This window comes from Furipterus horrens, unplaced genomic scaffold, assembly GCF_987537825.1.
Source record: "Furipterus horrens unplaced genomic scaffold, mFurHor1.1.pri manual_scaffold_10, whole genome shotgun sequence".
Taxonomy (NCBI): Eukaryota; Metazoa; Chordata; class Mammalia; order Chiroptera; family Furipteridae; genus Furipterus; species Furipterus horrens.
The window spans coordinates 57,900,586-57,926,679 of NW_028327180.1; the positions used below are offsets into that span (position 1 = coordinate 57,900,586).

The following is a 26,094-nucleotide window of genomic DNA, read 5'->3' on the forward strand; positions in this document are numbered from 1 at the left end:
TTATTTGTTCAGCCAAGTTCTTACAACAGTTTCTGTACCTGCAGGAACAAGCACATAGTTTTTTCCTTTATAAGCACCCTGAAACTGAGGTTTGGGGCTACTCACTTGAATCCCTGCATGGAGTGAGAGTGGGTAGTCGCTGGCCAGCTAATAAAGGCTCTTTAAATTCTAATTTGGTTGTCTCCAACCGTTTGGTTCTCGCACTATGCTCCATAACACATAACACCGAAGAAAGAAATTAAGGAAGATACAAATAAATGGAAGTATATACCATGTTCATGGATGGGAAGAATTGACATCATTAAAATGTCCATACTACCCAAAGCAATTTATAGATTCAATGCAATCTATATTAAAATGCCAGTGACAATTTTCACAGACCTAGAACAAATACTTCAAAAATTTGTATGTAACAAAAAAAAAAAAAGCCCGAATAGCCACAGCAATCTTGAGGAAGAAGAATACAGTAGGAGGAATCACAATAGCTGATATCAAAATGTACTACAAGGCCACGGTAATCAAAACAGTCTGGTACTGGCATAAGAACAGACATATAGATCAAAGGAACAGAATAGAGCCCAGAAATGAACTCAGGTCTATATGGTCAACTAATATTTGACAAAGGAGGAAGGAACATAAAACGGAGTGAAAAGAGCCCCTTCAACAAATGGTGTTGGGAGAACTGGACAGTGATATGCCAAAAAATGAAACTAGACCACCAACTTATACCATACACCAGAATAAACTCAAGATGGATCAAAGACTTAAATGTAAGCCACAATACCATAAAAGTCCTAGAAGAAAATATAGGAAGGAAAATTTCAGATATCCCGCATAGCAATATTTTCACTGATATATCTCCTAAGGCAAAGGAAATAAAGGAAAGAATAAACAAATGGGACTACATCATTCTAAAGAGTTCCTGCTCAGCAAAAGAAAACATCAGCAAGATGAAAAGGGAACCAACCATATGGGAAAATATATTTGCCAATGATATCTCAGACAAGGGATTGATTTCCAAAATATAGAAAGATCTTATATGACTCAACACCAAGAAGACAAACAACCCAATTAAAAAATGGGCAAAGAACCTGAACAAACACTTCTCCAAAGAGGACATACAGAGGGTCCACAGGACAAGAAAAAATGCTCAACATTACTAGCCATCAGAGAGATGCAAATAAAAACCACAATGAGATACCACCTCACACCTGTCAGAATGGCCATCATTAACAAATCAACAAACAACTTGTGCTGGCGAGGATGCGGAGAAAAGGGAACCCTGGTGCATTGCTGGTGGGAATGCAGACTGGTGCAACCACTATGGAAAACAGTATGGAATTACCTCAAAAAACTAAAAATGAAACTGCCTTTTGAACCAGCAATTCTATTGCTAGTATTATATCTGAAGAATCCTGAAACCCCAATTCAAAAGAACCTATGCACCCCTATGTTCATATCAGCACTATTTACAATAGCCACATGCTGGAAACAAGCTAAGTGCCCATCTGTAGATGAGTGGATCAAAAAACTGTGGTACATTTACACAATGGAATACTATGTAGCAGAAAGAAAGAAGGAACTTCTACCATTTGCAACAACATGGATGAAACTAGAGAGAATTATGCTTAGCAAAATAAGCCAGGTAATGAAAGAAAAATACCTTATGTTATCACCTATTGCAGGAACAACACAAACGAGCAAGTTTGAACCAGAGGTATGTAAAAAGGAGTAGACTAACAGTGACAAAGGGGGAGGAGGGAGGGAGAGCAGAGGAGAAGAAGGGGAGGGTCTAATCAACGAACACGTACAAATGACCCATGGACATGGACAACTGGGTGGGGACTGACTGTGGGAGAAGGGGTGGGCTGGGTGCGGGGAAGCAATAGGGATAAAAGTGGAACAACCGTAATAGAAAAACAAACAAACAAAAATTTTTAATGGGGGAAAAAAGAAAATATAAAGAATGGAAATGCAGTTTTAGTGAATATCAAAGGACAAGGATTTTCCTTCACACTGTATATTTTTCTTCCTACCTGATCCCTCCAGAATTTGACATTCTGAGGAAGTAAGTAATGACATAAGGTTCTTTGCATAAAACTAATAAGACCAGTTGTTAATAGAGGTTTGGTTGACCGAGACTTTAACTGGAATGTCATGCCTAAAGGAGACAGACATGCTTGGGCTCTGGTTGTTACCAAAAAGCCCTGAGGAACTAGAATTGACTTTCAAAAATAATAAAAGCCCTCGAGAAAAAGAGGTCTGATACTTTGGTTGGTTGTGCGGTTCATGACAATCTCTCCAGGGAAGGAACGAAGGTTGTTTTCCTGAAAGATGGCTAGAAGGGACCTTAAGGCACAATGGAAAACCTGAAAGACTTGTAAAAGACAGGTGTTTACAGGCAAGGCTGAATGGCAGGTATGTGGCTAAGCTTCTGTGTTCTGAAGGACAGATTGAAGGTCACCCTAAATGTTCCTTGTGTAAGTTCCTGCAATGCAGACTTTAAGAGCATAAGCGATCATTTGCTGCTCTTGTGTTTATGCAAAAAAAACAGGATAAATTAAAAATAAACTTAATGCAGTCCGTTTAATGACAAGGAAGATAATCTTAAGGAGAAAAATTGTGATTCAAGGAAAATCACAATGCTCAATGGTAGACTATAAAGTAGTGCAGCTGTCTTTAAAGTTTCTTTTCATTTGAAGTTTGTTTTCATTTGGAAGTTAAACTAGGTCTGTGGCATCATCACAGATGCTTAATTTACAGGCAAGAAGAATGTCAAATGCCTTGCAACTGGATATCTTTCCAATAAGACAGGCTTACAGATTTCAAGACTTGTTTGTGGGTTATGTTGCAAAAATTAACATGTGTTTTCTGTTTTCAAAGGGCATAAGCCTACGATCTCATTACCTGAGTGACTGTCTGCATGTATAGGCCTCCCATAATCCTGTCTGCATCGCTCCCTCCTGAGACTCAACGGTTTGGCTGAACTAAATGGCTGGATTGGTGAAGAATGGGGTGGTCTGTAGGCTTCACTTTAAAACTGGTTTCTCTTTTCTATCCTAATGGCTTGGACATAAAGGGCCCAGAGGTCTGAGGGGGGAAAACCTAAAACATTCCCCTCAGCCCAACCTAAGTATAGTGGGCAAAACGGTTTTGGACAAGTTTGACGTGCCTTGCACACCTTCCTCCAAAGAAGCCCTTTTTTCTCCTAGTGTGGGACATTGAAAAATTAATACCTGCCTTTTGTCATCTAGTGGTTATGGATTGAATGATGCCTTTTAACCCTGTTGCCAAATCTGTTGCCCCAGAATACAACAAGGATGCCAGCCTGTTAAACCAAGCACAGCATTGGCCGGGGACAGCCAACTGACCTGGAGTCTGCAAGATCCTTCCCCATGTGGGAAGGCCACCCACCCCTCCACACCCCCACTCTTATTAGGGATTTATGGACCCAAGAATACGTAGAATGATGACTATGTCCAGCTTGAAGCAGCTAAAGGAGCACAAGACTTTTGCCCATTGTCCTTTATAAGATTATAAAGGGTCTTAAGTCTGAGGGTTGTTATTTTTTTATTGTTATAAAATTTAATTAATTAATTATTTTTTTTAAAGAATAATATAGAAAAGGGTGAAGCCAGAGAACTTGTATGCATGACCCATGGGCATGAACTGGGAGGGCAGGATTGCTGGAGGAGGAGGGGTGCTGAACAGAGAGGAGCAAAGGTGAAAAAAATTGGAACTATTGTAACAATATAATCAACAAAATATACTTAAAAATAAATTGATGCATTAGAGAGATAGGTAGATATGACAGATTATATGATAGAAAGGTAGATTATAGATAGAATGATAGATTAGATTGATGGATCAATAAATCGATGAGTTGATGAATGAGACAGATTAGATAGGTAGATAGATATGATAGATATATGATAAAGAGATACATTATAGACAGACAAATTAATCAATAGACTGGATAGATTAAATTGTTAGATCAATAGATAGATTAGACTGGCTGTTCAATTGGTCAGTTGATATCCTGAAAATTATGTTTAGAAAATGAAAACCCTGGAGCAAATTATAACAGGTACACTCTATTATGGTAGCATTCCCAGGTAAAAGGATTCCTAGGTCAAAAGCAAAAAGGAGGAGACTAGGGCTGAACAAAGCAGCTGGGTACCTGTGCTTCAACAGGGCCAACCAAGTGAGTGAGTAGACAGAGACTCCCCACTTAAATGGGGACACTCAGTTTTGCTCTCTCTGTAGAAGGTTGGGCAGCCAAGAACCAAGACCAGGCAAATAGGAGCATGGAATCTGAAATCACAAAACACCAAAGGAAGCCAGCCACCAGGAGGAGGAGAAGCCACAGAACTAATGGATTCCTGATAATGGAGTTATGAGTGTGTCAAAAGGTAAAAAGTGGAGCAAAAGATAAAATCAAAATCACATGAAGAGAGAAAGACATCATAAAAACCTAGCCAGGCAATTTTGGAAATATCAAAAAAATGAAAAACAGAAAACTATAACTAAAATTAAAACTCATGGTGTAGTGTGGAATAAACATTAAATTAGGCTCAGTTAAAAAAAGAACTAGTGAACTAGAAAACTAAGGTGCATAAACCTAGTTAAACTGCAGCAAAGAAATAACAGGGAACACAAAACTGCAAACAGATGATGATGAAAAGAAGAAAAAGAGGCAGACGTAACTGGATTTTCAAAAACAGAGAAGACTTTTTAAAAAAGCAATATGAATAAAATAACAAATTATACATTTTATAAAACTGAAAATAATTCTCAGGTTCAGAATAGCACAAAAAGAAGTCAAACTAGCTATATGTGTTAACCTAGTGAAATATCTTTAAGGAATGATAACAGTAAAAATATTTTCAAAAGCACAGAAGGTGAGAATTTTATGAATAGGAAGAACTTCTGGAGCATATATGGTTAAAAGAATGAAAAGTGTCACAATTCTAGGAGATCGTAGTCATTTCTGAAGGAGTGCATAGCCAACAGGAATCACAAGAAAGTGACAAACATGAAAAAAATCTATTGATATAGACATTGGGGAAAAAACGACCCACAAAGCTCCTGAGTTAAGACAGATGGTGATGCTGTGCTACATAGATAATTTACCTCATCTGGGAGACTGTATTTAAAACAAATGTCATCACTAACTTTTTCTGAAATGAATGATTCTTCCCTAACAATTCTGCAAAACCTTGGTAATCTTTTTATCAGTTCTAATTATCACTAAAGGACTGAGAGTGGCATAGCCATTGACCACAAGCCTCTGGACACTCAGGATGGCTGGGTTGTTCATCCATGACATGGTTGAGGGGAAGAGATGAGGAAGTCCACCCAGGACATAACCACAAGAACCTTACTAGCAGCAGAATGGTGTGGGTGGCCCTTTTCTCAGAGGAGACTCTTAGGGAAGAGCTGGTGTTGTAAAGGTGCTGGGATCCTCTCTGATGCCCATGTAGGCACTTGACAGCAGCATTACTCCTACAAAGCAGATATCCCTGTGTATTGTCAAAGTGAAAAACAGATCCCTAGAGGCGGAGGGCATAGGGAAAGTGAGCAGTATTCACTGATGAACATGGCTCAGGAAACACTACATGAAGACATGGTGTAAATGATCAGGTTTCTACAGAAGGGCATATTTAAGAATCACAAGAAGAAGGAGAAGAAATGGAAGGTATAATTCATGGAGGTGAATTTGAATCTGGCCAAACAGGAGGTGCTGGGCCTGATGATGTGAGGCTGAGCTGCCTCCAATGCCCCAGCTCGGCTGGAAATTACTCTGTCCAGCAGAGGTTTCATTCAGGACCACGGCAGAACAAATTTATCCAGGACACTGTATTTTGTCTGGGGGAAAAAGGAGGCGGTTCTTCCCTCTAGTAGAGAAAGTGCAAGACTTCTTTCCCTCATGCTTTTTATTGAGAAGGGTGTGCATGGGAGATACAAGGTCAAAATTTATAAATCACCAATAGCTTTTAGATGCCTGGATTACAGTTGACAGTTATTGATTATAGATATCAATACAGTGGGCACAGTGACCAGTCTGTGTCAGGGTATATTAAACATCTTGATGTCACACCAGCATTAAGTGCAAGGTTTCATACATTCCTTGCTAAATATTGTTTATAGTTAACTAAGAGATAAGAAAAGCAGAGCAAGCTCCAAAGCATAATAAACATTCTTTAAATCCAATTCCTGTGGAAACCCTCTGAGTGGCCTTCGGTCCTGTCTGCCCCATCTTCCAGTGTTCTGCTGAGATTCAGAGGCTTTCCAGGAGGAGGAGGCAGCCTGGCTCCCGGCTGGGGCTACAATTCCTAAAACCACAAGGAGCGGTTCCCCACAATGGTGATGGCCTGGGGAATGCTCAGGAAGCAGATGGTGTAGCTGGAGGGGCCTCTCGTGAGCCTGTGAAGTCATTTTGAAAATTTTGGACCCCAAACATGTCTGACAACATTAAGAGCACCACCGTGAGGAGCATAACCATGTGGATGAAGGCCAAGCGACAGATGACCAGGTTCGTGGGCTTAGGCCTGGAGTTTATAGGGAATATGAAGGTGCAGAAGAGAAGGAGGGAAGTGTTGGTGGGGAGTCCAGTGCTGCCTTGGGAAATAAGGCATTTTCTGGTGATAACAGAATTGCAGTGTTTTCATCTTAAAGGAAGAGATAAAACACAATGTGTGTATCTGGAGAGAGAGACCTCAGACCACCAGCGTTATGTACATCATCATCATAACCATCTCCAACATCACCGGTCATCATTAAGTGCACCAAAATTCTTTTATTAATCCTGCTTGCCTTGAGATAGGCAGGCTAATCCTGGGTCCCAGCTGCCAGGAAGCTGAAAACTCATTAATCTCCCCTAATGTCTTCCCTTCTTCTTACAATTTGCAGCTAGACTGAAGGGCACTGCTGTCTGTAAAATTTACTTTGGTGGGTTTAAATTGTGTTTTCTTCACTCACACTATTAGTATAAGTAGCTAGATATTAATAAAAACAGGGGAGCAAAGGGAATCAACATTATTAATCATAATAAACCAAGGAGCTAAACTGGACAACAAACCTGCTTCAATAAAATGTTGCAGCAGTCATAGGCTTCCCAAGGTATCATATCATTTCCCATGTAGGGAGGAAGAACCAGCTTTCAAATCTCCCCAATGTACAACTTGCTGGTACTCTGTGGTAGAGGAATAAACAATAAGGGGAAATTCCTCCACTGGGAGCATGTCTAGTAAAAGCCAAGATGGCACAGGGGGATGTAAGCACATGCACAGTAGGAGCTAAGATGGTGACCGTAAGGGGCAGAAACTTGCCTGGGGAAAGGATCAAATTGGATGGATAAGAGACACAGAACCCCAGGAGATCCTGGGAAATGTATTGATTAAGGGGAAGACCCAGTACCAGCCTGCAAAGAACTGGAAAGTTGATTGGTTGGTTTGGAAGAGCACCTGGTCTTTCCCATGCCCAAGATAATATAATCCAAGGCAAGCCCTCTTTTCCTCAGTTACATGTGCTCTTCCTGTTTCTTTGTGCATTCTCTCTGCATGGCAGCCACGTGGGGCTGGCAGCCATGTGGACTCCAAGTGCAGGCTCCAGGAGCAAGCCTGGGTATAGCAATGCAGCGCAGCTGGGTGCAGCCAGAAACAGAGACTGTGCTAGCCAGAAGCTGAACTGGACTCAGCTTTGGCATAGTACAGAATTTCTGGGTACTGACCCTATTTCTGGGGCTGACAAAGACAAGGCTAGACTTTTTCCACAGCAGAACAGACAGAGATGAGACAGTGGGAACATGGGGGCAGTTTTCTATTTTTATTTCAATAAATATTACCACTGCTTCTCATCCTCCCATGTGTGGGTCCTTGGAAATGCTTTTCTTACAATTCCATGAAAGGACCCTACTTCTCCCAGTAAAAACACATGCATACTAACAAAAAGAACTCTTTTTGGTTACTCTCCCTCAATAAATGCTAAAAAACACACCCTTTGGTGGACATTTAACATGTTAATGAGACATGAGATGCATGAAGAAACATGTTATTCTACTTTGCAGGTACTGAAGAGTACCCACCTCTACATATTTAGCCATCACACTTAGGTGTCATCTTGTAACTGAAAGCAACTGGTTGCTTGCCACTCTGAAAGCCAACACCCAAGAGACAGATGCTGATGTAAAGTAGTTTGTTTTCAGGTGTCAGCAACATGAGAAGATAAGATACTCTTGTTTCAAAGCCCATCTTAGCATCTCAGTGCAGGCAGAGGTTTTATAAGGAGTGAGAGGGAAAGCCGAACAAAGAGATCAAGGGACGGGGTTGAAAAGTTCTCTACATGCAGATGAGCACAGTCCATTCTGATTTTTTTTTTTTAAGTGAAGGTCCAGTGTGTGCCATCCTAGTTTAGTCATTCTGGCTTCACATCATGACCTTTTTATGTCATCCTGGCTCCAGGATGGAAGGTCAACAAATCTCCAGAAGTTGGGATGCCTGAAGGTCTGAGTCTGTATCATTTGAAGTTAGTTCCTGAGATTCTTATACAAACATGCTGTTCATCTACAAGCTACATGTTAGTCAGAGTCAGCACTTACAGAAACTAGGTCACATGAATGGTGGTGCAGGTTATAATTCTCCACTGTTATAATTCCTTATTGTCACAATCTTTCCCACCGCAACTTCTTCAAACTGTTTCCCAGGCTTTTGTTCAGGGAAAAATAGCCATTTATTTCTCCCTTTCAATACTGTTACAATCAGTGCACAGAATTTTTTAATAAACCTCTCACTTGAGCACTATTATTGTGGTGAACTCTCTTGGTTTCTATCTCAGGAGTACCCAAACTCAAGGTGGTTCAGGGATAGAATCCTTGCCTGCCAAGCAGAACACCACAGAAAAATCTCAGGTATGAGACCCATAGAGATCCTTCATTCTGGTTTACTTTGCCTCAGCAGTAGCTTCAGAGAGAGAAAGAAGTCTGTCAGGATTTTCCAGGAATGGAAAATTGTCAGGCAGAAAGGAAAAATGACTGCCTAAAAGTCAGTCTCTTTAAAAATATCAAAACTTGACAATCTTGGAGTGCTTTTTATCTACACAATGACAAGGTGGCCCCAGAGTCCACATATATCCCCCCATCAAAAAGAACTCCAATGTGAGTGCCTGAAACTAGGCTTGCTAGGGTCTACTTCTCAACAGTGAATCTGTAACAGTGGAGAATTATAACCCACCCCACCATTCTTGTGACCTTGTTTCTGTAAGTGCTGACTCTGACTAATATATAGCTTATAGATAAACAGCACATTTGTATAAAAATCCTAGGAACTAACTTCAAGAGATAAAGACTCCAACTTTCAGGCATCCCAGCTCTGGGAAATTTGCTAACCTTCAACCATGGAGCTAGAATGATGTAAAGCCAGGGTGACTAAACCAGGATGACCCACAACAGACCATCACTTGCCTTATTGGAATAGACTGTGCTTGTCTGTACGTAGAAAAGTTTTCAAACCCCTCCCTTGATCTCTTTGTTCAGCTTTCCCTCTCCTTCATTATAAAACCTCTGCCTGCACTGATATGTGAAGGAAGATGGGTTTTGAGACAAGAGTCTCCCATCTTCCAGGTGGCTGGTTTCTGAAAAAACCACTTTCTTTTTACACCAAAACCTGTCTATCAGGTATTGGCTTTCAAAGTTGCAGGCAGCTGGACCTGCATTCAGTTATAGTTTTTGGTGACTCTGGTGGGATAACGTGGACTCCAGTAAGACCTGGAGAATCTGGGCTGGGTTCCCAGCTGCTTGTGGCAGGCAGGCCCCGTGGCAGGGGTTGCAGGAACTTCCCAGCAGCTGCTGAGTTCTTTATCTTGGAGACTCTCCCTGCCCTCCCTCTCAAGACATCAGCTGCCTTTAAATGCTTTGCTGGTGAAAGGAAATGGGTCTCAGGGGGGGTCTATAAACTCTAATCTGGGGAGTCAATGGTCTCCAGTCTGGGTAATTCCCTGGTTTGCTGACCTTCAGCCGTGGAGCTAGGATGATGTAAAGCCAGGATGACTAAAGCAGGATGATGGACAACACACATTGCACAAGGGACCAGGCGCCCCTGCGCTGCCACTTGGGTTCTTTGAACCATTTGGGATTCTGTAGGACTCTAATTATCACTCAGTGGTAGACATGGCCCAGTGAAATAAAAATCCCAGTTCCCCGATGTGTAATTTGGTTAGAGTATTCTTTCTGATCTGGTTACGTAGATTTATGGATACTAAATGCTTTATTAATTGCTTATGTGTTGTTGGGTGTTCTTACGATTGTGTTTTTGATGTTAGATTTAACTGTCTGTTAGTTTTGTTCTTCTTTTCCTCCAGGGGAGGAAGTCAGTTTCAGTTTGAGAGCTCCCATCTGTTTGTTTCAGTTACCGTTGTTCTTTGCATGCTTCTTATCTTTTGGGGACTTGGTTTGATCTTTGCTGTTTGGTACACACCAGGAATCTTCTGCCTCCATCATGTGAGGTTCATGCCATTGTACCTCATCATGGTCATTTGCAGTACCATTTGGTGTGAGAAAAGATTCTAAGGCTAGTCCCAGTTCCTCCTTTTAGAAGATTTACTTTGAAAGTACTCATTCATTGGGACTTTGTTTTTACTTTAGCAGTCACCACACTGTTGTCTGTGTCCATGAGTCCTTTTTTCTTTTTGCTCAATTTCTCCACCCCCTAACCTTCCACCCCCTGCTGGTGTCCTGCTCTTCATCTATGAGCCTGTCCCCATTTTCCATTAGTTCAGTTTGTTCATTAAATTTCATGTGTGAGTGAAGTCATATGATATCTGTCTTACTCTGAGTGGCTTGTTTCTCTTAGCATAATGTTCTCTAGGTCCATCCATACTGTCACAAAAGGTAAAATTTTCTTCTTTTTTTTACAGCTGAGTAGTATTCCATTGTGTAAATGCCCCATAGTTGTTTTATCTACTCATTTACTGTTGGGCACTTGGGTTGCTTCCATATCTTGGTGATTGTAAGTAACACTGCAATGAACATATGGGTGCTTACGTTCTTTTGAATTAATGTTTGGATGTATTCCCAGAAGTGAGATCTCTGCGTCAGTAGGCAGATCCATTTTTAATTTTTTGAGGTATCTCTATACTGCTTTCTACAGTGGCTGCACAAATCTGCATTTCCACCAACAGTGCAGAAGTGTTCCCCTTTCTCCACATCCTCACCAGCACTTGTTGTTTGTTGTCACACATCATTCTGACAGGTGTGAGATGATATCTCATTGTGGTTTTAATTTATATCTCTCTTATGATTAGCGACATTGAGAATCTTTTCGTATGTCTATTAGCCATCTATAAGTCCTCTTTGGATAAGGACAAATATCTTATGTGCAGACTTTCAGGTTGTTATATCATATTCTACTTAGAAAGGATCTAAATTGGTGGGTCAAAAGATCTCACTCCCCTCTGACTGTAAAGCTCAGAAAGAAGAAAAGAATAAGAAAATAACTCTTTGAAACACACTAAACCCCCCTCCTGAAAATATGGGAGCTGCTGTGGTCCAGGAAAAGCCCAAGCCTGATATCTCCTTCATCCCATCTCCAGACTCCTAAAAGTTTTCAAGGACACTAGGTAATTAAACTGCTCACTTTTGCCCTGGTTGGTGTGACCCAGTGGATTGCCAACCAAAGAGTCACTGGTTCAATTCCCAGTCAGGGCATATACCTGGGTTGTGGGTCCAGGTCCTGAGTTGAGAGGCAACCACACGTTGATGTTTCTCTCCCTCTTTCTCCCTTCCGCTCTCAAAAAATAAAATAAAATAAACAGCTCACTTTTGAGCACACTAAAGGAATGCAATAATCACCAGGAATCCAAATGGGTAATTTAAATTGATGTCTTCTAAAGTTATTAACATAAAATATATTTACTTTTGTCTGGGTTTACAAAAGTTCATGTTATCTCTGTTTGTCTATTAAAAATGTGAGTGTATTTACCAATAAAAAATCAATTTCTGAAAATTATAAAATGTTTTTAAATTTTGTCAATCTAAAGAATGTGAATTAGTTTTTGTTGTCACTAAAAATTAAGGTTTCTAAGAATTAAGAATTCTAATTAAGTTAGAAAAATATATGGTTTTGGTAATAAAAGGTGTAAGTTATGGCACTATATTTTGAAGAAAATAGAATTGAAAGTGAGTTCTTCTAAAGTTGGTTATTTCTAGATGAGTTAAAAGGGCAAACTAATAGATCTGTGTAAGTTGAAGAGGGTTTGCGTATGTTAAAGGATTGTGTTGAGGGGAGAAGCAAAAAGAGAAGAAATTAAGGAAGGGACAAAAGGCCCTGGCTGGTGTGGCTCAGTGCATTGAGCGCTGGCCTCTTAACAAAAGGGTTGCCAATTTGATTCCCAGTCAGGGCACATGCTTGGGCTGCAGACCAGATCCTTGGATGGGGGCATATGAGAGGCAACCACGCATTGATGTTTCTTCCCCTGTCTTTCTCTCTCACTTCCCCTCTTTCTAAAAATAAATAAATAAAGTCTTTTTAAAAAGGGAAGGGAAAAAAGGTGAGAAAGGATAAAGGAAAGAGACTTACATATTTACAGAAAGAAAAGATATTGGAGGAGCACTCAAGAAGGAAAATAAAAAAAAAAATGAAGAAGAAAACGAAAGGCACACAGATGGTAAAACAAAGTGATAATTTTAATGATACATGAAAAGGCTGGGGAGTTCCCTTTGATTTTTTCCAAAACCAATTGTAATTTCCCCACAGCAACCCCAGGTACAATTGGCAGTGGGGAACAAATTATTTAATTTCTTTTTTTTAAATATGTTTTATTGATTATGTTGTTACAATTGTCCCAATTTCTTTTCCCTCTGCTCCCCTCCACCCAGTGGCCCCCCTCCCTCCAGTTGTCTCCCCCTTTAGTCCATGCCCATTGGTTGTGCATATAGTTCTTCTCAACATCTTCCTGTCTACTCCACTCCCTCCTACTATGCTTCTTAATTCCTGTACGATCTCCCTCCCTTTCCCCCTTCCCCTCCCTGCTGACCTCCCTCCAATATGTTCCCCATACCTATAGTTCTTTTTCCCCTCTCATTGTCTACTTAGTTTGCCTTTGTTTCGATTCCCTAGCTTCTGTCTTTTGTTGTTGTGATACAGTTTTCATTTTAATGTTCATGGAGAGGACAGGCCAGTGCACTGAGTGCAGGCCCCAAGCAGCGAGTGACAAGCATGAGAGAAGAATGTTTCTTTGCTCCCCTGGGATTATACTAGCTTGGGTGTGGGACTGGCAGGTGTTTTCTCAAAATTACCAGTCAGCTTCCCAAACTTTCACGTGTTTCAGATGGGTCCACCTCCCAATCAATCCTTTTTTTCCCAGGCCAGACTGACAGGCCTCTTTTGTCCAGCACTGTCCCATTGGCCATCCTAACTTCTATTGAGCATGTGCCTGCCTTCTCCTGGTCTCATCCCCAATCTGGTACCAGAAGAGGATAGGAGGGCTTTTTCTTCCATCCAATTATCTTGCTAGCTCTGCACATGTTCAGTGTAAGAGCTTCCTCCTGCCACCATTATGGCCAATGTGAGAAACTCCTGTGGTGCTCAGCCAATTCACTACCCATGCTCCGGTCCCAGCATGGAGGGAGTTACCCACACTCAGGGCCCGTCGACAGAAAGCAACTGAATCAAAAGTCTAAGTAAAGGACCCTGGAAACCCTGCATGACCTCTCAGGCAGCACCTGGTGGTGGCCTCAGCAGAAGGGGTGGGGCATCTGCAGCCAGAAGCAAGACCTCCACACCTGGGGCGGAGCATCTGCAAGGCACATGCTCAGTTACTTGGGCAATGCAGCTTCACAGTTCCGTGGAGGTGCAGCCTGGCACTGCAAAATTCTATGTCCTAACCAGGGTCTGGGTTGTTGGCAAAGGCATTCTTTGCTGCACACCACACCCTCAAGTACTCAAACCTCTGGCCTCCATCCCTGGGATCGTGGCTCGGTGCACAAGAGACCCTCAGGTCCCATTCTCATGGCCTATCTCTATCTCCCCTAATGGTCCCTCTTGTTCCCCGCCCTCAGCCCACTCCCAACAGCCCAGACAGACTGTCTATTGGTATCAAGACCATCCCCCCTTCCACCCTATTTATGGCTTAAAACCAGCAGAGACCAGCTTGACCTAAAATAGTGACTAAAGATAACCTCTAGCCTCACTATATGCTCACTGTAATACATCAGCATGCTAAATAACATAGTCTGGGCACCACTGATCAGAACAGAAAAGTGAATATGGGACACAAATTGGCCCACAGAGCACCTCTGAGAAATCTCCACTACTTTCCTGGAAGAGGCTGAATATTCCTCCCCCTCACTGAATACCCTACCCTTCATTAAGTGAACTTAAAGAAAGAAAGAAAACTCTGCTAAGAAGGGCACTGCTTGGCTTGTAGAGTAGCACACTGTCTCTCACTGCTTCACTATTCTTTTTTTTTCTTGGTTTTTTTTTTTGCTTTTTTTTTTTTTTCCTACTAAAAATTTTTGTTTGTTTGTTTTTCTATTATGGTTGTCCAACTTTTATCCCCATGGCTTCCCCCACCCTGCCCACCCCTTCTCCCACAGCAAATCCCCACCCCATTGTCCATGTCCATGGGTCATTTATACCTGTTCTTTGACTAGACCCTTCTCCTTCTTACCCCCCTTCTTTCCCTCCCCCCTCCCCCTTGTCACTGTTAGTCTGCTCCTTATTTACATGCCTCTGGTACAATTTTGCTCTTTTGTTTGTGTTGGTAATTAATTTCCTGTATTAGGTGATATCATATGGTATTTGTCTTTTGTTGCCTGGCTTATTTCACTAAGCATAATTCTCTCTAGTTCTACCCATGTTGTCACAAAAGGTAGGAGTTCCTTCTTTCTTTCTGCTACATAGTACTCCATTGTGTAAATGTACCACAGTTTTTTGATCCACTCATCTACAGATGGGCACTTGGGTTGTTTCCAGCACTCGGTTATTGTAAATAGTTCTGCTATAAACATAGAGGTACATAGGTTTTTTTGAATTGGTGTTTCAGATTTGTTTGGGTATAATCCTAGCAATGGAATTGCAAGTTCAAAAGGCAGTTCTATTTTTACTTTTTTGAGGTAATTCCATACTGTTTTCCACAGTGGATGCACCAGTCTACATTCCCACCAGAGAGCACCAGGGTTCCCTTTTCTCCACATCCTCACCAGCATATGTTGTTTGTTGATTTGTTGATGACAGCCATTTTTATTTGCATCTCTCTGATGGTTAGTGATGTTGAGCATTCTTTCATGTGCCTATGGACCCTCTGTATGTCCTCTTTGGAGAAGTGTTTGTTCATGTCCTTAGCCCATTTTTAGTTGACTTGTCTGTCTTCTTGGTGTTGAGTCATATAAGTTCTTTCTATATTTTGGAGATCAATCCTTGTGTGAGGTATCATTGCAAATATGTTTTCCCATATGGTTGATTCCCTTTTCATCTGGCTGATGTTTTCTTTCGCTGAGCAGAAACTCTTTAGTTTGATGCAGTCCCATTCATTAATTCTTTTCTCTGTTTCCCTTGCCTTAGAAGATATATGATTACAGGAGAAGGGGTGGGCTGGGGGGGGGGAGCAATGGGGGAAAAATGGGACAACTGTAATTGAAAAACCAAAAAATAAAAGAAAAGAAAAAGTTAAATATATCATAAATAACATCATAGATATACTGTCCACACTTTATATCACAGAATTCCAAGTAGATGTCTATAACAGATAGGATACTCCAGATATAGTGGCACTCAGGATGACTGCTTCATGTGAAATCCAGATGTCTGGACAGATATTCCCAATAATTATCTCCTTATTGTAAATTAGATTTTGAAAAAGATATGAATATGACCTCTGGGTTTTGCTGGTTAGTGCAATCCTTTCCAAACTCTGCTCTTAAGAGAGCTCATTTCAAGGACTGTTAATAGGTAAGGTATTCTTTGCAATACAAATTCCGAGGTCAAATGTTTGAAAAAATTTGGTTACACAAAATTAAACAATTTGCTTACAGTGGCCAATACTCAGTCCCTTTAATATGCTAAATTATACACTGAAGTACCATGATGAGGGCTGAGGGCTTCCAAACCTACGACAATAATCTCTCCTTTTTCCATAAATAACCCTGACAAATGTCAGGGAAATGAAATCTAAAAAAAAAGAAGAAGATATATCGGTGAAAATATTGCTACGTGGGATATCTGAAATTTTCCTTCCTATGTTTTCCTCTAGGATTTTTATGGTGTCACATCTTACATTTAAGTCCTTTATCCATTGTGACTTTATTCTGGTATATGGTGTAAGTTGATTGTCTAGTTTCATTTTTTTGCATATCCTTGTCCAGTTCTCGCAGCACCATTTGTTGAAGAGGCTCTTTTCACTCCATTTTAGTTTCTTCCTCTTTTGACAAATATTAGTTGACCATATACACCTGGGTTTATTTCTGGGCTTTCTGTTCTGTTCCATTGATCTATATGTCTGTTCTTATGCCAGTACCAGACTATTCTGGTTACAGTGGCCTTGTAGTATATTTTGGTATTAAGTATTGTGATTCTTCTTACTGTGTCTTCTGTCTCAAGATTTCTGTGGCTATTCGGGGTCTCTTTTGGTTCCCTAATAAATTTTGAAGTATTTGTTCTAGGTCTGTGAACTATGTCACTGGTATTTTAATAGGGATTGCATTGAATCTGTAAATTGCTTTGGGTAGTATGGACATTTTAATAATGTTGATTCTTCCCATTCATGAACATAGTATATGCTTCCATTTATTTGTACCTTTCTTAATTTCTTTCTTCAGTGTTATGTAGTTATTTGAGTACAGGTCTTTTACCTCCTTGGTTAAGTTTACTCCGAGGTACTTTACTTTTCTGGTTGCTATAGTAAATGGAATTTTTTTTTTCTTTTTAGTTTTTATCTCTGATATTTTACTGTTTGTGTACAGAAATGCCTTCAATTTCTGAATATTGACTTTGTATCCTGCTATTTGCCAAATTTACTTATTAGGATGAGTAGTTCTTTTTGGAGTCTGTAGGATTTTCTATGTACACTATCATGTCACCTGTAAATAATGACAGTTTCCTTCCTCTTTTCATATTTGAATGCTTTTTATTTCTTTTTCTTGTATGATTGCTGTGGCTAGAACTTCCAAGACTATGTTGAGAAGGAGTGGAGAGAGTGGACATCCTTGTCTTGCTCCTGATCTTAGGGAGAATGCTTTCAGTTTTTGCCCAGTGAGTATGATGTTGGCTTCAGGTTTCTCGTATATGGCCTTTATTATGTTGAGGTATGCTCCCTCTATTCCCATTGTGCTGAGAGTTTTCATCATAAATGGGGGTTGTACTTTATCAAATGCTTTTTCAGCATCTACTGATATGATCGTGTGGTTTTTGTCTTTCATTTTGTTTATGTGGTGTATTATGTTTATTGATTTGCGAATATTAAACCGTCCTTGCATCCCTGGGATGGATCCCACTTGATCATGGTGTGTTGTCTTTCTAATGCGCTGCTGGATCTTGTTTGCCAATATTTGTTGAGGATTTTAGCATCTGTGTTCATCAGCGATTTTGGCCTGTAGTTTTCTTTCTTTGTTGTGTCTTGACCTGGTTTTGGAATTAGGGTAATACTGGCTTCATAGAATGAGCTTGGGAGTCTTCCCTCTTCTTTGATTTTTTTAAATAATCTAAGGAGGATACAAATTAGTTCTTTCCTAAATGTTTTGTAAACTCACCTGTGAAGCCATTTAGTCCATGGTTTTTGTGTGTCAGGAGTTTTTAAATTACTCCTTCAATTTCACTAGTAGTTATCAGTCTGTTCAGGATTTCTGTTTCTTCTTGATTCAGTTTTAGAAGATTATATGTTTCCAGAAATTTGTTCATTTCATCTAGGTTGTCAAATTTCTTGTGATACAGTTGTTTGTGGTAATTTCTTACAATCCTTTGTATTTCTGTGGTATCAGTCTTGATTTTTCCTCTTTCTTTTCTAATTTTCTTTATTTGGGTCCTCTCCTCTCGCTCTTTTTTTTTTTTTTTTTTTTTTTTGATGATTCTGGTTAAAGGCTTGTCAATTTTGTTTAGCTTTTCAAAGAACCAGCTCTTACTTTTGTTGATCTTTCGAATTGTTTGTTTAGTCTTTATGTCATTTAATTCTGCTCAGATCTTGATGATTTCCTTCCTTCTACTCACTCTGCAATATCTTTGCTGTTGTTTCTATTGTTCTTGTAGCTGTAGAATTAGGTGTTTTTATTTGAGATTCTTCTATCTTTTTCAGGTAGGCCTGTATTGATATGAACCACCCCTCATGACTGCCTTCACTGTGTCCCATAGGTTTTGGGTTGTTGTGTGTTCATTATCATTCGTTTCCAGAAAATTTTTGATTTCTTCCTTGATGTCATTGTTAACCCATTCATTATTTAATAGCATGTTATTCATTCTCCATGAGTTTGAATGTTTTTGAGTTCTTTCCTTGAGGTTGATTTCCAGTTTCAAGCCATTGTGATCTGAGAAGATGCGTGATATAATTTCAATTTTCTTGAATTTGTTGAGGCTTGTTTTGTGTCCTACCATGTGGTCTGTCTTTGAAAATGTTCCATGTGCAATTTAAAGGAATGTATATTTTGCTTCTTTGGGGTGAAAAAGTTCTATTTTTATATATATCAATTAAGTCCATTTGATCTAGAGTGTTGTTCAATGCCTCAATATCTTTGGTCTTTCTTTGCTTCAAATATCTGTCTATTTTTGACAATGCAGCATTAAAGTCCCCTACTGTGAATGTGTTGCTGTCTATGTCCTTCCTGAAGTCTTTCAAGAATTCATACATATTTGGGTGCTTCTATGTTGGGTGTATATATGTTTACAAGGGTTATATCATCTTGATGGATTTTTCCCGTAAGTATTAGGAAATGTCCTTTTTTGTCTCTTTTTATGGCCTTTGTTGTGAAATCTGTTTTGTCTGATATAAGTATTGGTACCCCAGCTTTTATTTTTTTTATATATATTCATTTGCTTGAAATATTTTTTTTCCATCCCTTCACTTGCTTTCTGTGTAGATCTTTTGTTCTGAGGTAGGTCTCTTGTACACAGCATATATGTGGGTCATGCTTCCTAATCCATTCAGCTACTCTATGTCTTTTGGTGGGTGCACTTAATCTATTTACATTTAAGGTTATTGTTGATAGGTGCTTTTTTTATTGTCATTTTTCCCCTTTGTACTTGTGTTCCTCTCTGCCTCTCTCTGTTTCTTCATCTTCTTAAAGCAGACCCTTTAGCATCTCTTGCAATGCCAGTTTGATGGAGATGTATTCTTTTAGTCTTCTTTTGTCTTGGAAACTCCTTATTTCACCTTCTATTTTGAATGAGAGCCTTGCTGGGTAGAGTAGTCTTGGTTGTAGGCCTTTGTATTTCATTGCTTGGAATATTTTTTGCCATTTCCTTCTAGCTTGTAGTGTTTCTGTTGAAAAATCTGATGATAGCCTTATCGGAGCTCCCTTGTATGTTATTAGCTGAGTCTCTCTTGCTGCTTTTATGATTCTCTCTTTGTCTTTCAATGTTGCCATTTTAATTATGACGTGTCTTGGAGTGAGCCTATTTGGATTCATCTTCATTGGGATCCTCTGTGCTTCCTGGACTTCTGTGACTCTTTCTCTCATCAAGTTAGGGAAGTTTTCTGTCATTAATTTTTCAAACAGGTTTTCTATCCCTTTCTCCTCTTCTTCTCCTTCTGGAATTCCTATGATATGGATATTATTACGTTTAATGTTGTCCTGCAGCTGTCTTAAAACCTCTTCATTCTTTTTCAGTCTTTTTTCATTTTGTTGTACTGTCTGGGTTTTTTTTTTCTACGTTTTCCTCCAGCTTGCTAATCCAATCTTCTGCTTCCTCTAGCCTGCTTTTAATTCCTTCTACTGTGTACTTCAATTCAGAAATTGTAGTCTTTATTTTCTCTTGGCCCTTATTGATAGCTTCTATGTCCTTTTTAATGCTGATGTAATTCTCAGTAATTTTCTTGTAGTTTCCCTGGAGTTCTTTATAGTTTTCTTTGAGGTCGCTGAGCTCATTGAGCTTCCCTATAATCCATATTTTGAATTCCATGTCTGATAGTTTGCTGTTCTCTATTTCATTTAACACTCTTTCTTTCTGGGGATTCTTCCTTTCCTTTCGATGGGGGTTTGTTTCTTTGTCTCCCCATTTTTGTGACTCTTCTTGTTTGTTTCTTCTTCTTAGATTGATATGCACTTCCTGGATCTGCCCCTAGTGGCGTCAAATCGTGTACCAGTCTGGGCCTAGGCATTCTGTTGGAGACTAGCAGAGATCTACTGCCTTTTCCTGACTCCTTTAGTTGTTAATCTATTCAATCTGTGATCAGCCGTCAGGTTAAGCACTGAGGATGGGGCAGATTAATTCCTGTGGGTGGGGCCTTTGCTTCCCCTCAGGCTGACAACACTTGGAGGTATATGATCTGCCTGCAGTATGTGAAATGAGTCAGCATTGGGACCCAGTCGGCTGCTCCCTCAGTTTTCTCCTTAAAGCCACTCCCCCAAACTCTCCTTAAGCATCTCTAGTCCTCTCTTCCCTCCCTCTGCTCTAACCCAGGGTAAGTGGGTGTCAAAATATTTTGTACCTGATCCCTTTAAGAGCTCTTGTTCTCCAGCTGTTTCTTGCAGGCCAGCAAAAAACCCTGCTGCTTTTTGGTTTTTACAGATGGATCCTATTTTAGTTTCTGCTCTGTTACTGTAGGCTGGGAAGCCCAGCTGTGGGTTTAGACCCTGCCCTTCTCATGGGGAATCCCTGGCTGCTGAGCTGTTTCTCAATCCCTTCAGCTGCCACCTGTGGGAGCCCAGCCAGCCCTTTTGTGTCTCCGTACTTCCTACCAGTCACACTGTGATGAAGTGGCCTTTTCTGTCTCTCCATGGTTATAAGACATCTCTCCAGCTAGTGTTCAGTTAGTTATTTCAGATGATTTCTCCACAATTAAGTTGTAATTCCAGATTGGTCCTGGGAGGAGGTTAGTGTAGCTTCCACTTACTCCTTTACTATCTTGGATCCCTCTACACTATTCTTTCTTGTGTTAAGCTAAGAACCCACAGTGGTTGTTGACCTTCAGGTTTCTGGCCCCTGGAAATGCCTGCATCAAAGGTGGCAGAAAACAAGGCAGGGATTGGGTTACAGGATAGTTAAGATTATGTGCTTCTTGAGGGTGGTTACACTTTCCAGGGATATTACTTTTGACACCTCAACGGTGTGTTGACCTAGATGTACAAGAACAATGGACAGGGCTGGCTTAAAATTATTCGGTAAAGAAACTATCGGTCTGACTTCCAGTCAAGATGGAGGCTTAGACTGACATGCTCTGTCTCCCTTCACAACTATGAAGGAATACAACTACCACAAAACCAGAAATAACCAGAAGTTCCAGAAAATAAAGCTACATGGAAGTCCAGCATATGAAGTTATAAACAAGTGGTGCTTGTCCGAATGGGTAGGAGGGGGGAAGGCCAAGTGGAGAGATCAAGCTGTGCTGCCAGTGGCAGCTGCAGCGATGCACAGTGGGACTGCGATAAGCACAGACGCCCGTATTTAAGGGGAGGCAAGAAGCACCGGAGGCAAGGAGCTGGAGCACCCCCCGGCTGCAGTCCAGACCCATCAGCTCGCAATTCCAACGCTGGGGAAGGCAGACCCCCATTGCCTTGGACTGTGAGGCCCAGAGGGCATGGGGATGGAGGAGGAGGCTCTCGGTCTCTCAATGGAGAGTAATGACAGGAACCAATCTTTGACCCTCGCCCCCACACAAAGTGCCACAGTGTGGTGAGAAGGGTCACCCGGTAGTGACGAGTGAACAGGGCTCCGCCCTCTATAGCATAGGAAATATGACAGCCCCACCCAAGGAGGAAAGATAAATGAAAACGGTCAGGATGGCAGGAATCATGATTAAAATACCAATCATGCAGCTGACCAAAAAGCAAATACGTCTATTAATTGATGAACAAATAGATAATCTTTCTGAGGCTCAGTTAAGAGCTATAGTCATAAGGCAGCTTACAGAAGTAACAAAAAATATTGAACAAGACGGGGCAGGAATGAAGGCTAGTCGTGCTGAAATTAATGAAAACGCATACAAGACAAGTGGTGAGGAAAGGAAAACCAGGGATCAAATCAACAAATCAGAACATAGGGAAAGAACAAACAGTCAACCAGTGCAGAAAGAGGAAACAAAAAGTGAGGAATATGAGGAGAGTCTCAGAAACCTCTGGGACAGCTATAAGAGAATGAACATCAAAATTATAGGGTTGCCAGAAGGTGAAGAAGAAGAACTAGAAATTGAAAATTATGTGAAAAAATAATGAAGCTGAACTTCACTAACTTGGGGAAGGAAATAGACTGACAGGTCCAGAAAGCACAGAGAGTTCCAGAAAAACTGGACCCAGAGAGAACCACACCAAGACACATTATAATCAAATTGTCAAAAATTAAAGATAAAGAGAGAACCTTAAAAGCAGCAAGAGAGAAGAAAAGAATTATCTACAAAGGTGTCCCAATTAGACTATCAGCTGATTTCTCAAAGGAGACTGCAGGCAAGAAGGAACTGGCAAGGAATATTCAAAATAATGAAAAGCAAAAACCTACAGCCACGATTACTCTATCCAGTGAAGCTGTCATTCAGAATAGAAGGGCAGAGAAAGTGCTTCCAGGACAAAGTAAAACTGAAGGAGTACATTAGATCCAAACCACTGTTATATGAGATGTTAAAGGGACTTGTTTAGAAGAAGGAGGATCAAAATTATGAACATTAAAATGAAAACTGTATCACAACAACCAACTACAGAAGCTAGTGAATAGAAACAAAGGCACACTAAGTAGGCAATTAGAGTAGAAAAAGAATTATAGGTATGGGGAATATATTGGGGGGAGATCAGCGGAGAGGGGGAAGGGGGAAAAGGGAGGGAGATGATGCAGGAATAAAGAAGCATAGTAGGAGGGAATGGAGTAGACAGGAAGATGTTGAGAAGAACTATGTGCACAACCAATGGGCATAGACTAAGGGGGGGCAACTGGAGGGAGGGGGTAACTGGGTGGGGGGAGCAGAGGAAAAAGAAATTGGGACAACTGTAACAGCATAATCAATAAAACATATTTTAAATAAAAAAGAAATTATTGGCTTGGACATGACTACCTAACATTACCTGCCCAGTTAGGAATTTACAATGTATTGCAGCACCCCCCTTTTCACCCAAATATATAGAAATATTTATGATAAAGAATAAAATTTTGGTATTTGTGAAAACGTGGATGGATATCAAGGGCGCTGTGCTAAGTGAAATAAATCAGATAGAGAAAGACTGAGAAATAGAATATGATCTCACTTATATGTGGAATCTAAACAGGTAAAATAGGGGGAAGGTGTTGTGTGAGCCTGGCTGGAGTGGTCTTGGATGACTTCAAACCCTGGCCTTGGAGTTGGGGTCCAACTTCCATGTGCTTGGAGCAGTGCCTGGTGTACGGTAATCTGACATTTTAAAGGCTTTTCTGTTCCTGAGGAGAAAAGATTTCGAAGGAACACAGGATGTGAAAGTGGAATCTTCCCAGGTGTCTCCATGGATGATGTGTCAGCCCACCTGTCGCCAAGAAGACCGTGACATCTGCCAGTGTCTCAGGTGTTGCACGGCTCCCCAGCAAGACATCTTCCACTTCATTTTTTGCCATGGGAAAAACCTGAAGGATGGGCAGGATTGCTACTGAATGTGTGGCTTTTCCCATGGTTGCAGTGGCGCTGACAGAGCATGACAATTGGAGATCACTTCCTTTTGCTGTCTTTCAGCGTCAAACCAAAGAACGCCCTTCCTTGTTCTCTAGGGCATTGGTGCCTGCTCATTTTTATATGTTTCTGGTGCCATCCCACCGTCTTCTTTAACCACAAGATGCCCTTCAAGTTTTCCAGCACGGTGTGTGTGCCCCGGACTTCTCGCCCATGGCTCGCTGAGCCAGCTGTCCAAGTCCATTACCATGAGGCACTGCATTCATTGCTGCATACAGTTGTTGCCCAATGACGCATACAGCCAGCGGGCTGGCTGCCTAGGAGACCCCCATCCCAGTCACCAGAAGGACCCCGCAGGCAAAGGAGAAGACAAAATAGTGTTCCGGGTGGACAGTAGGCAGATGAACTTGCTTGCTGTTCTCAAAGTGAGGGCTGAAGGGAATGAGAGCTGGGGCGAGTTTTTGCACTTCGGGAAGGGGAACCGATGCAGCATCGTTTTTGGATTGATAATAATGACCTTGGTGATGGCCTCTTGCATCCTTTCAGGGGCCCACCAAGAGCTTCTGATGTCCTTGCCTTTCCATTACAAAGCCTTCCCCAGCAATCCTGGCTGAATGGTTGGAGAAAATGCAGGTGACACCAAAGAGCCTCATCACCAGCCCTCTGTAAATAACATTTCGTACACGAGGGACTGCCTGAGTATTAAATTAATCATCGGCAGCATCACTGCCCAAATCGAGTTCATACCAGATTGTTCTCAGACATGGAGATCTCAAAAAGCAGAAATCACATATGTTTTCAGTAATCCTGAATAAATTTCTCCTGAATAGCAAGAGCCTGTGCTGGTACGAAGAGTTCATGGGGCGGAACACCACCGACCCCTACCTGACCAACTCCTACGTGCTCTACTCCAAGCGCTTCACCTTTGACGCACTGCACAAGGCCTTCTGGTGCCACCTGTTCCACGCTGCCAGCAGACACTTCTGTCTGCACTGCCTTCCCCGCTTCTACATCGTGTGGCACCACCGACCTGTACGACCGCCTCCGGCTGCACCCCAAGGTAAAGTTCTCCGCCATCAAGGAGCCACACTGGTAGATGAGGAAGCGCTTTAGAATCGTTAACCTGAGAGATGGGCTGCGGGACTGCTACCCCATGAAAGATGATCTGGACCTCTTTGACCTGGTCGCACATGAGATCGATCAAGGACTGCAGGTCAGCTCTGCAAAGAAGCCCGGCAAGATGAGTAGAATCATGATTGGGGAGGCCAGCACCTCCACCATGTGGAATAACAATACCTGGACCTTCCTGTATGAAAACAGCACCAATGGGGAGCCCCCTTCCTGACCCAAGACTTCATCCATGACTTTCAGCCAGGTGCAAAGCTGGTTGTCATGCTCAGGGACTCCGTGGAGAGGTTGTATGTACTCAGACTATCTCTGCTTTGCAAGTTCAAATAAATATGCAGATGATTTCCATGAAAAAGTGACAGAAGCTCTGCAGCTGTTTGAAAATTGCCTGGTCAACTGTTCGCTGCACTCCTGCATCTACAACACCCTCAACAATGCCATGCCTGTGAGGCTGCAGGTCGGGCTGTGTACACTGTGTATCTTCTGGGCTGGCTCACTGTTTTTTAAAAAGAACAGTTCCTCGTCCTTCATCTGGAAGACCATGCATCCAATGTCAAGTCCACCATGCACAGGGTCTTCCAGTTTCTCAACCTCGGGCCCTTAAGTGAGAAACAGGAGGCCTTGATGACAAAGAGCCCTGCATTCAACACCCAGCGTCCCGAGGACCGGAGCCTGGGGCCCATGTAGCCAGTCACACAGAGGATCATCCAGGACTTCTATGGGCCTTTCAATGTGCAATTGGTACAGGTACTGGCCTACAAGGTGTTCACCTGGAAGAAGTGAGGCTGGTTCCAGCCTCCAACCCAGGGCCTACAGGTTCCTTGTTACTGCGACTTAAAAACCTCTCTCTTGCAGAACTGTTTACTCAGTGTGGAGAAAACCCCAAGATTCAAGGCTTCTTTCCCTCCCAGGCACATGTTTATTGTAACCTTCCAGAATTTTCTTTGCAATGTCAAACAGTCTGGCAGTTGACCCTTCATGACGTTCCTCTGCCTGAGGCCACTGGAGGCCTCACTTTTAGACAGATCACCTTCTGTTCCAAGATTGTGACTGGTGCTCCCAGGATGAGGCCAGGGGTGCTGATCTGGTAGCTGGGAGAAGAGCCTCCAGCCTGGGGCTGGACAGTTCTGGGGTCTGGCTGAGAACGCTTGAGGTCATGCTGTGGGCCTGCCAGGAACTCCCCTTCACATCCAGTTCTGGAACACT

At 41.5% G+C, this 26,094-nt stretch overlaps 1 protein-coding gene and 1 pseudogene across 1 annotated transcript; one reads left to right on the top strand and one right to left on the bottom strand.

The window, feature by feature from the left end:
* Positions 1-5,200: 5,200 nt before the first annotated feature.
* Positions 5,201-6,767, bottom strand: LOC150000332 (vomeronasal type-1 receptor 90-like). The gene is given in 4 exon segments (XM_090290223.1): positions 5,201-5,342; positions 5,344-5,505; positions 6,471-6,551; positions 6,742-6,767. Coding segments are annotated over 4 exon segments (411 nt in total).
* Positions 6,768-23,785: 17,018 nt separating this feature from the next.
* On the top strand, positions 23,786-25,671 carry LOC150000333 (carbohydrate sulfotransferase 15 pseudogene; annotated as a pseudogene).
* Positions 25,672-26,094: the final 423 nt, after the last annotated feature.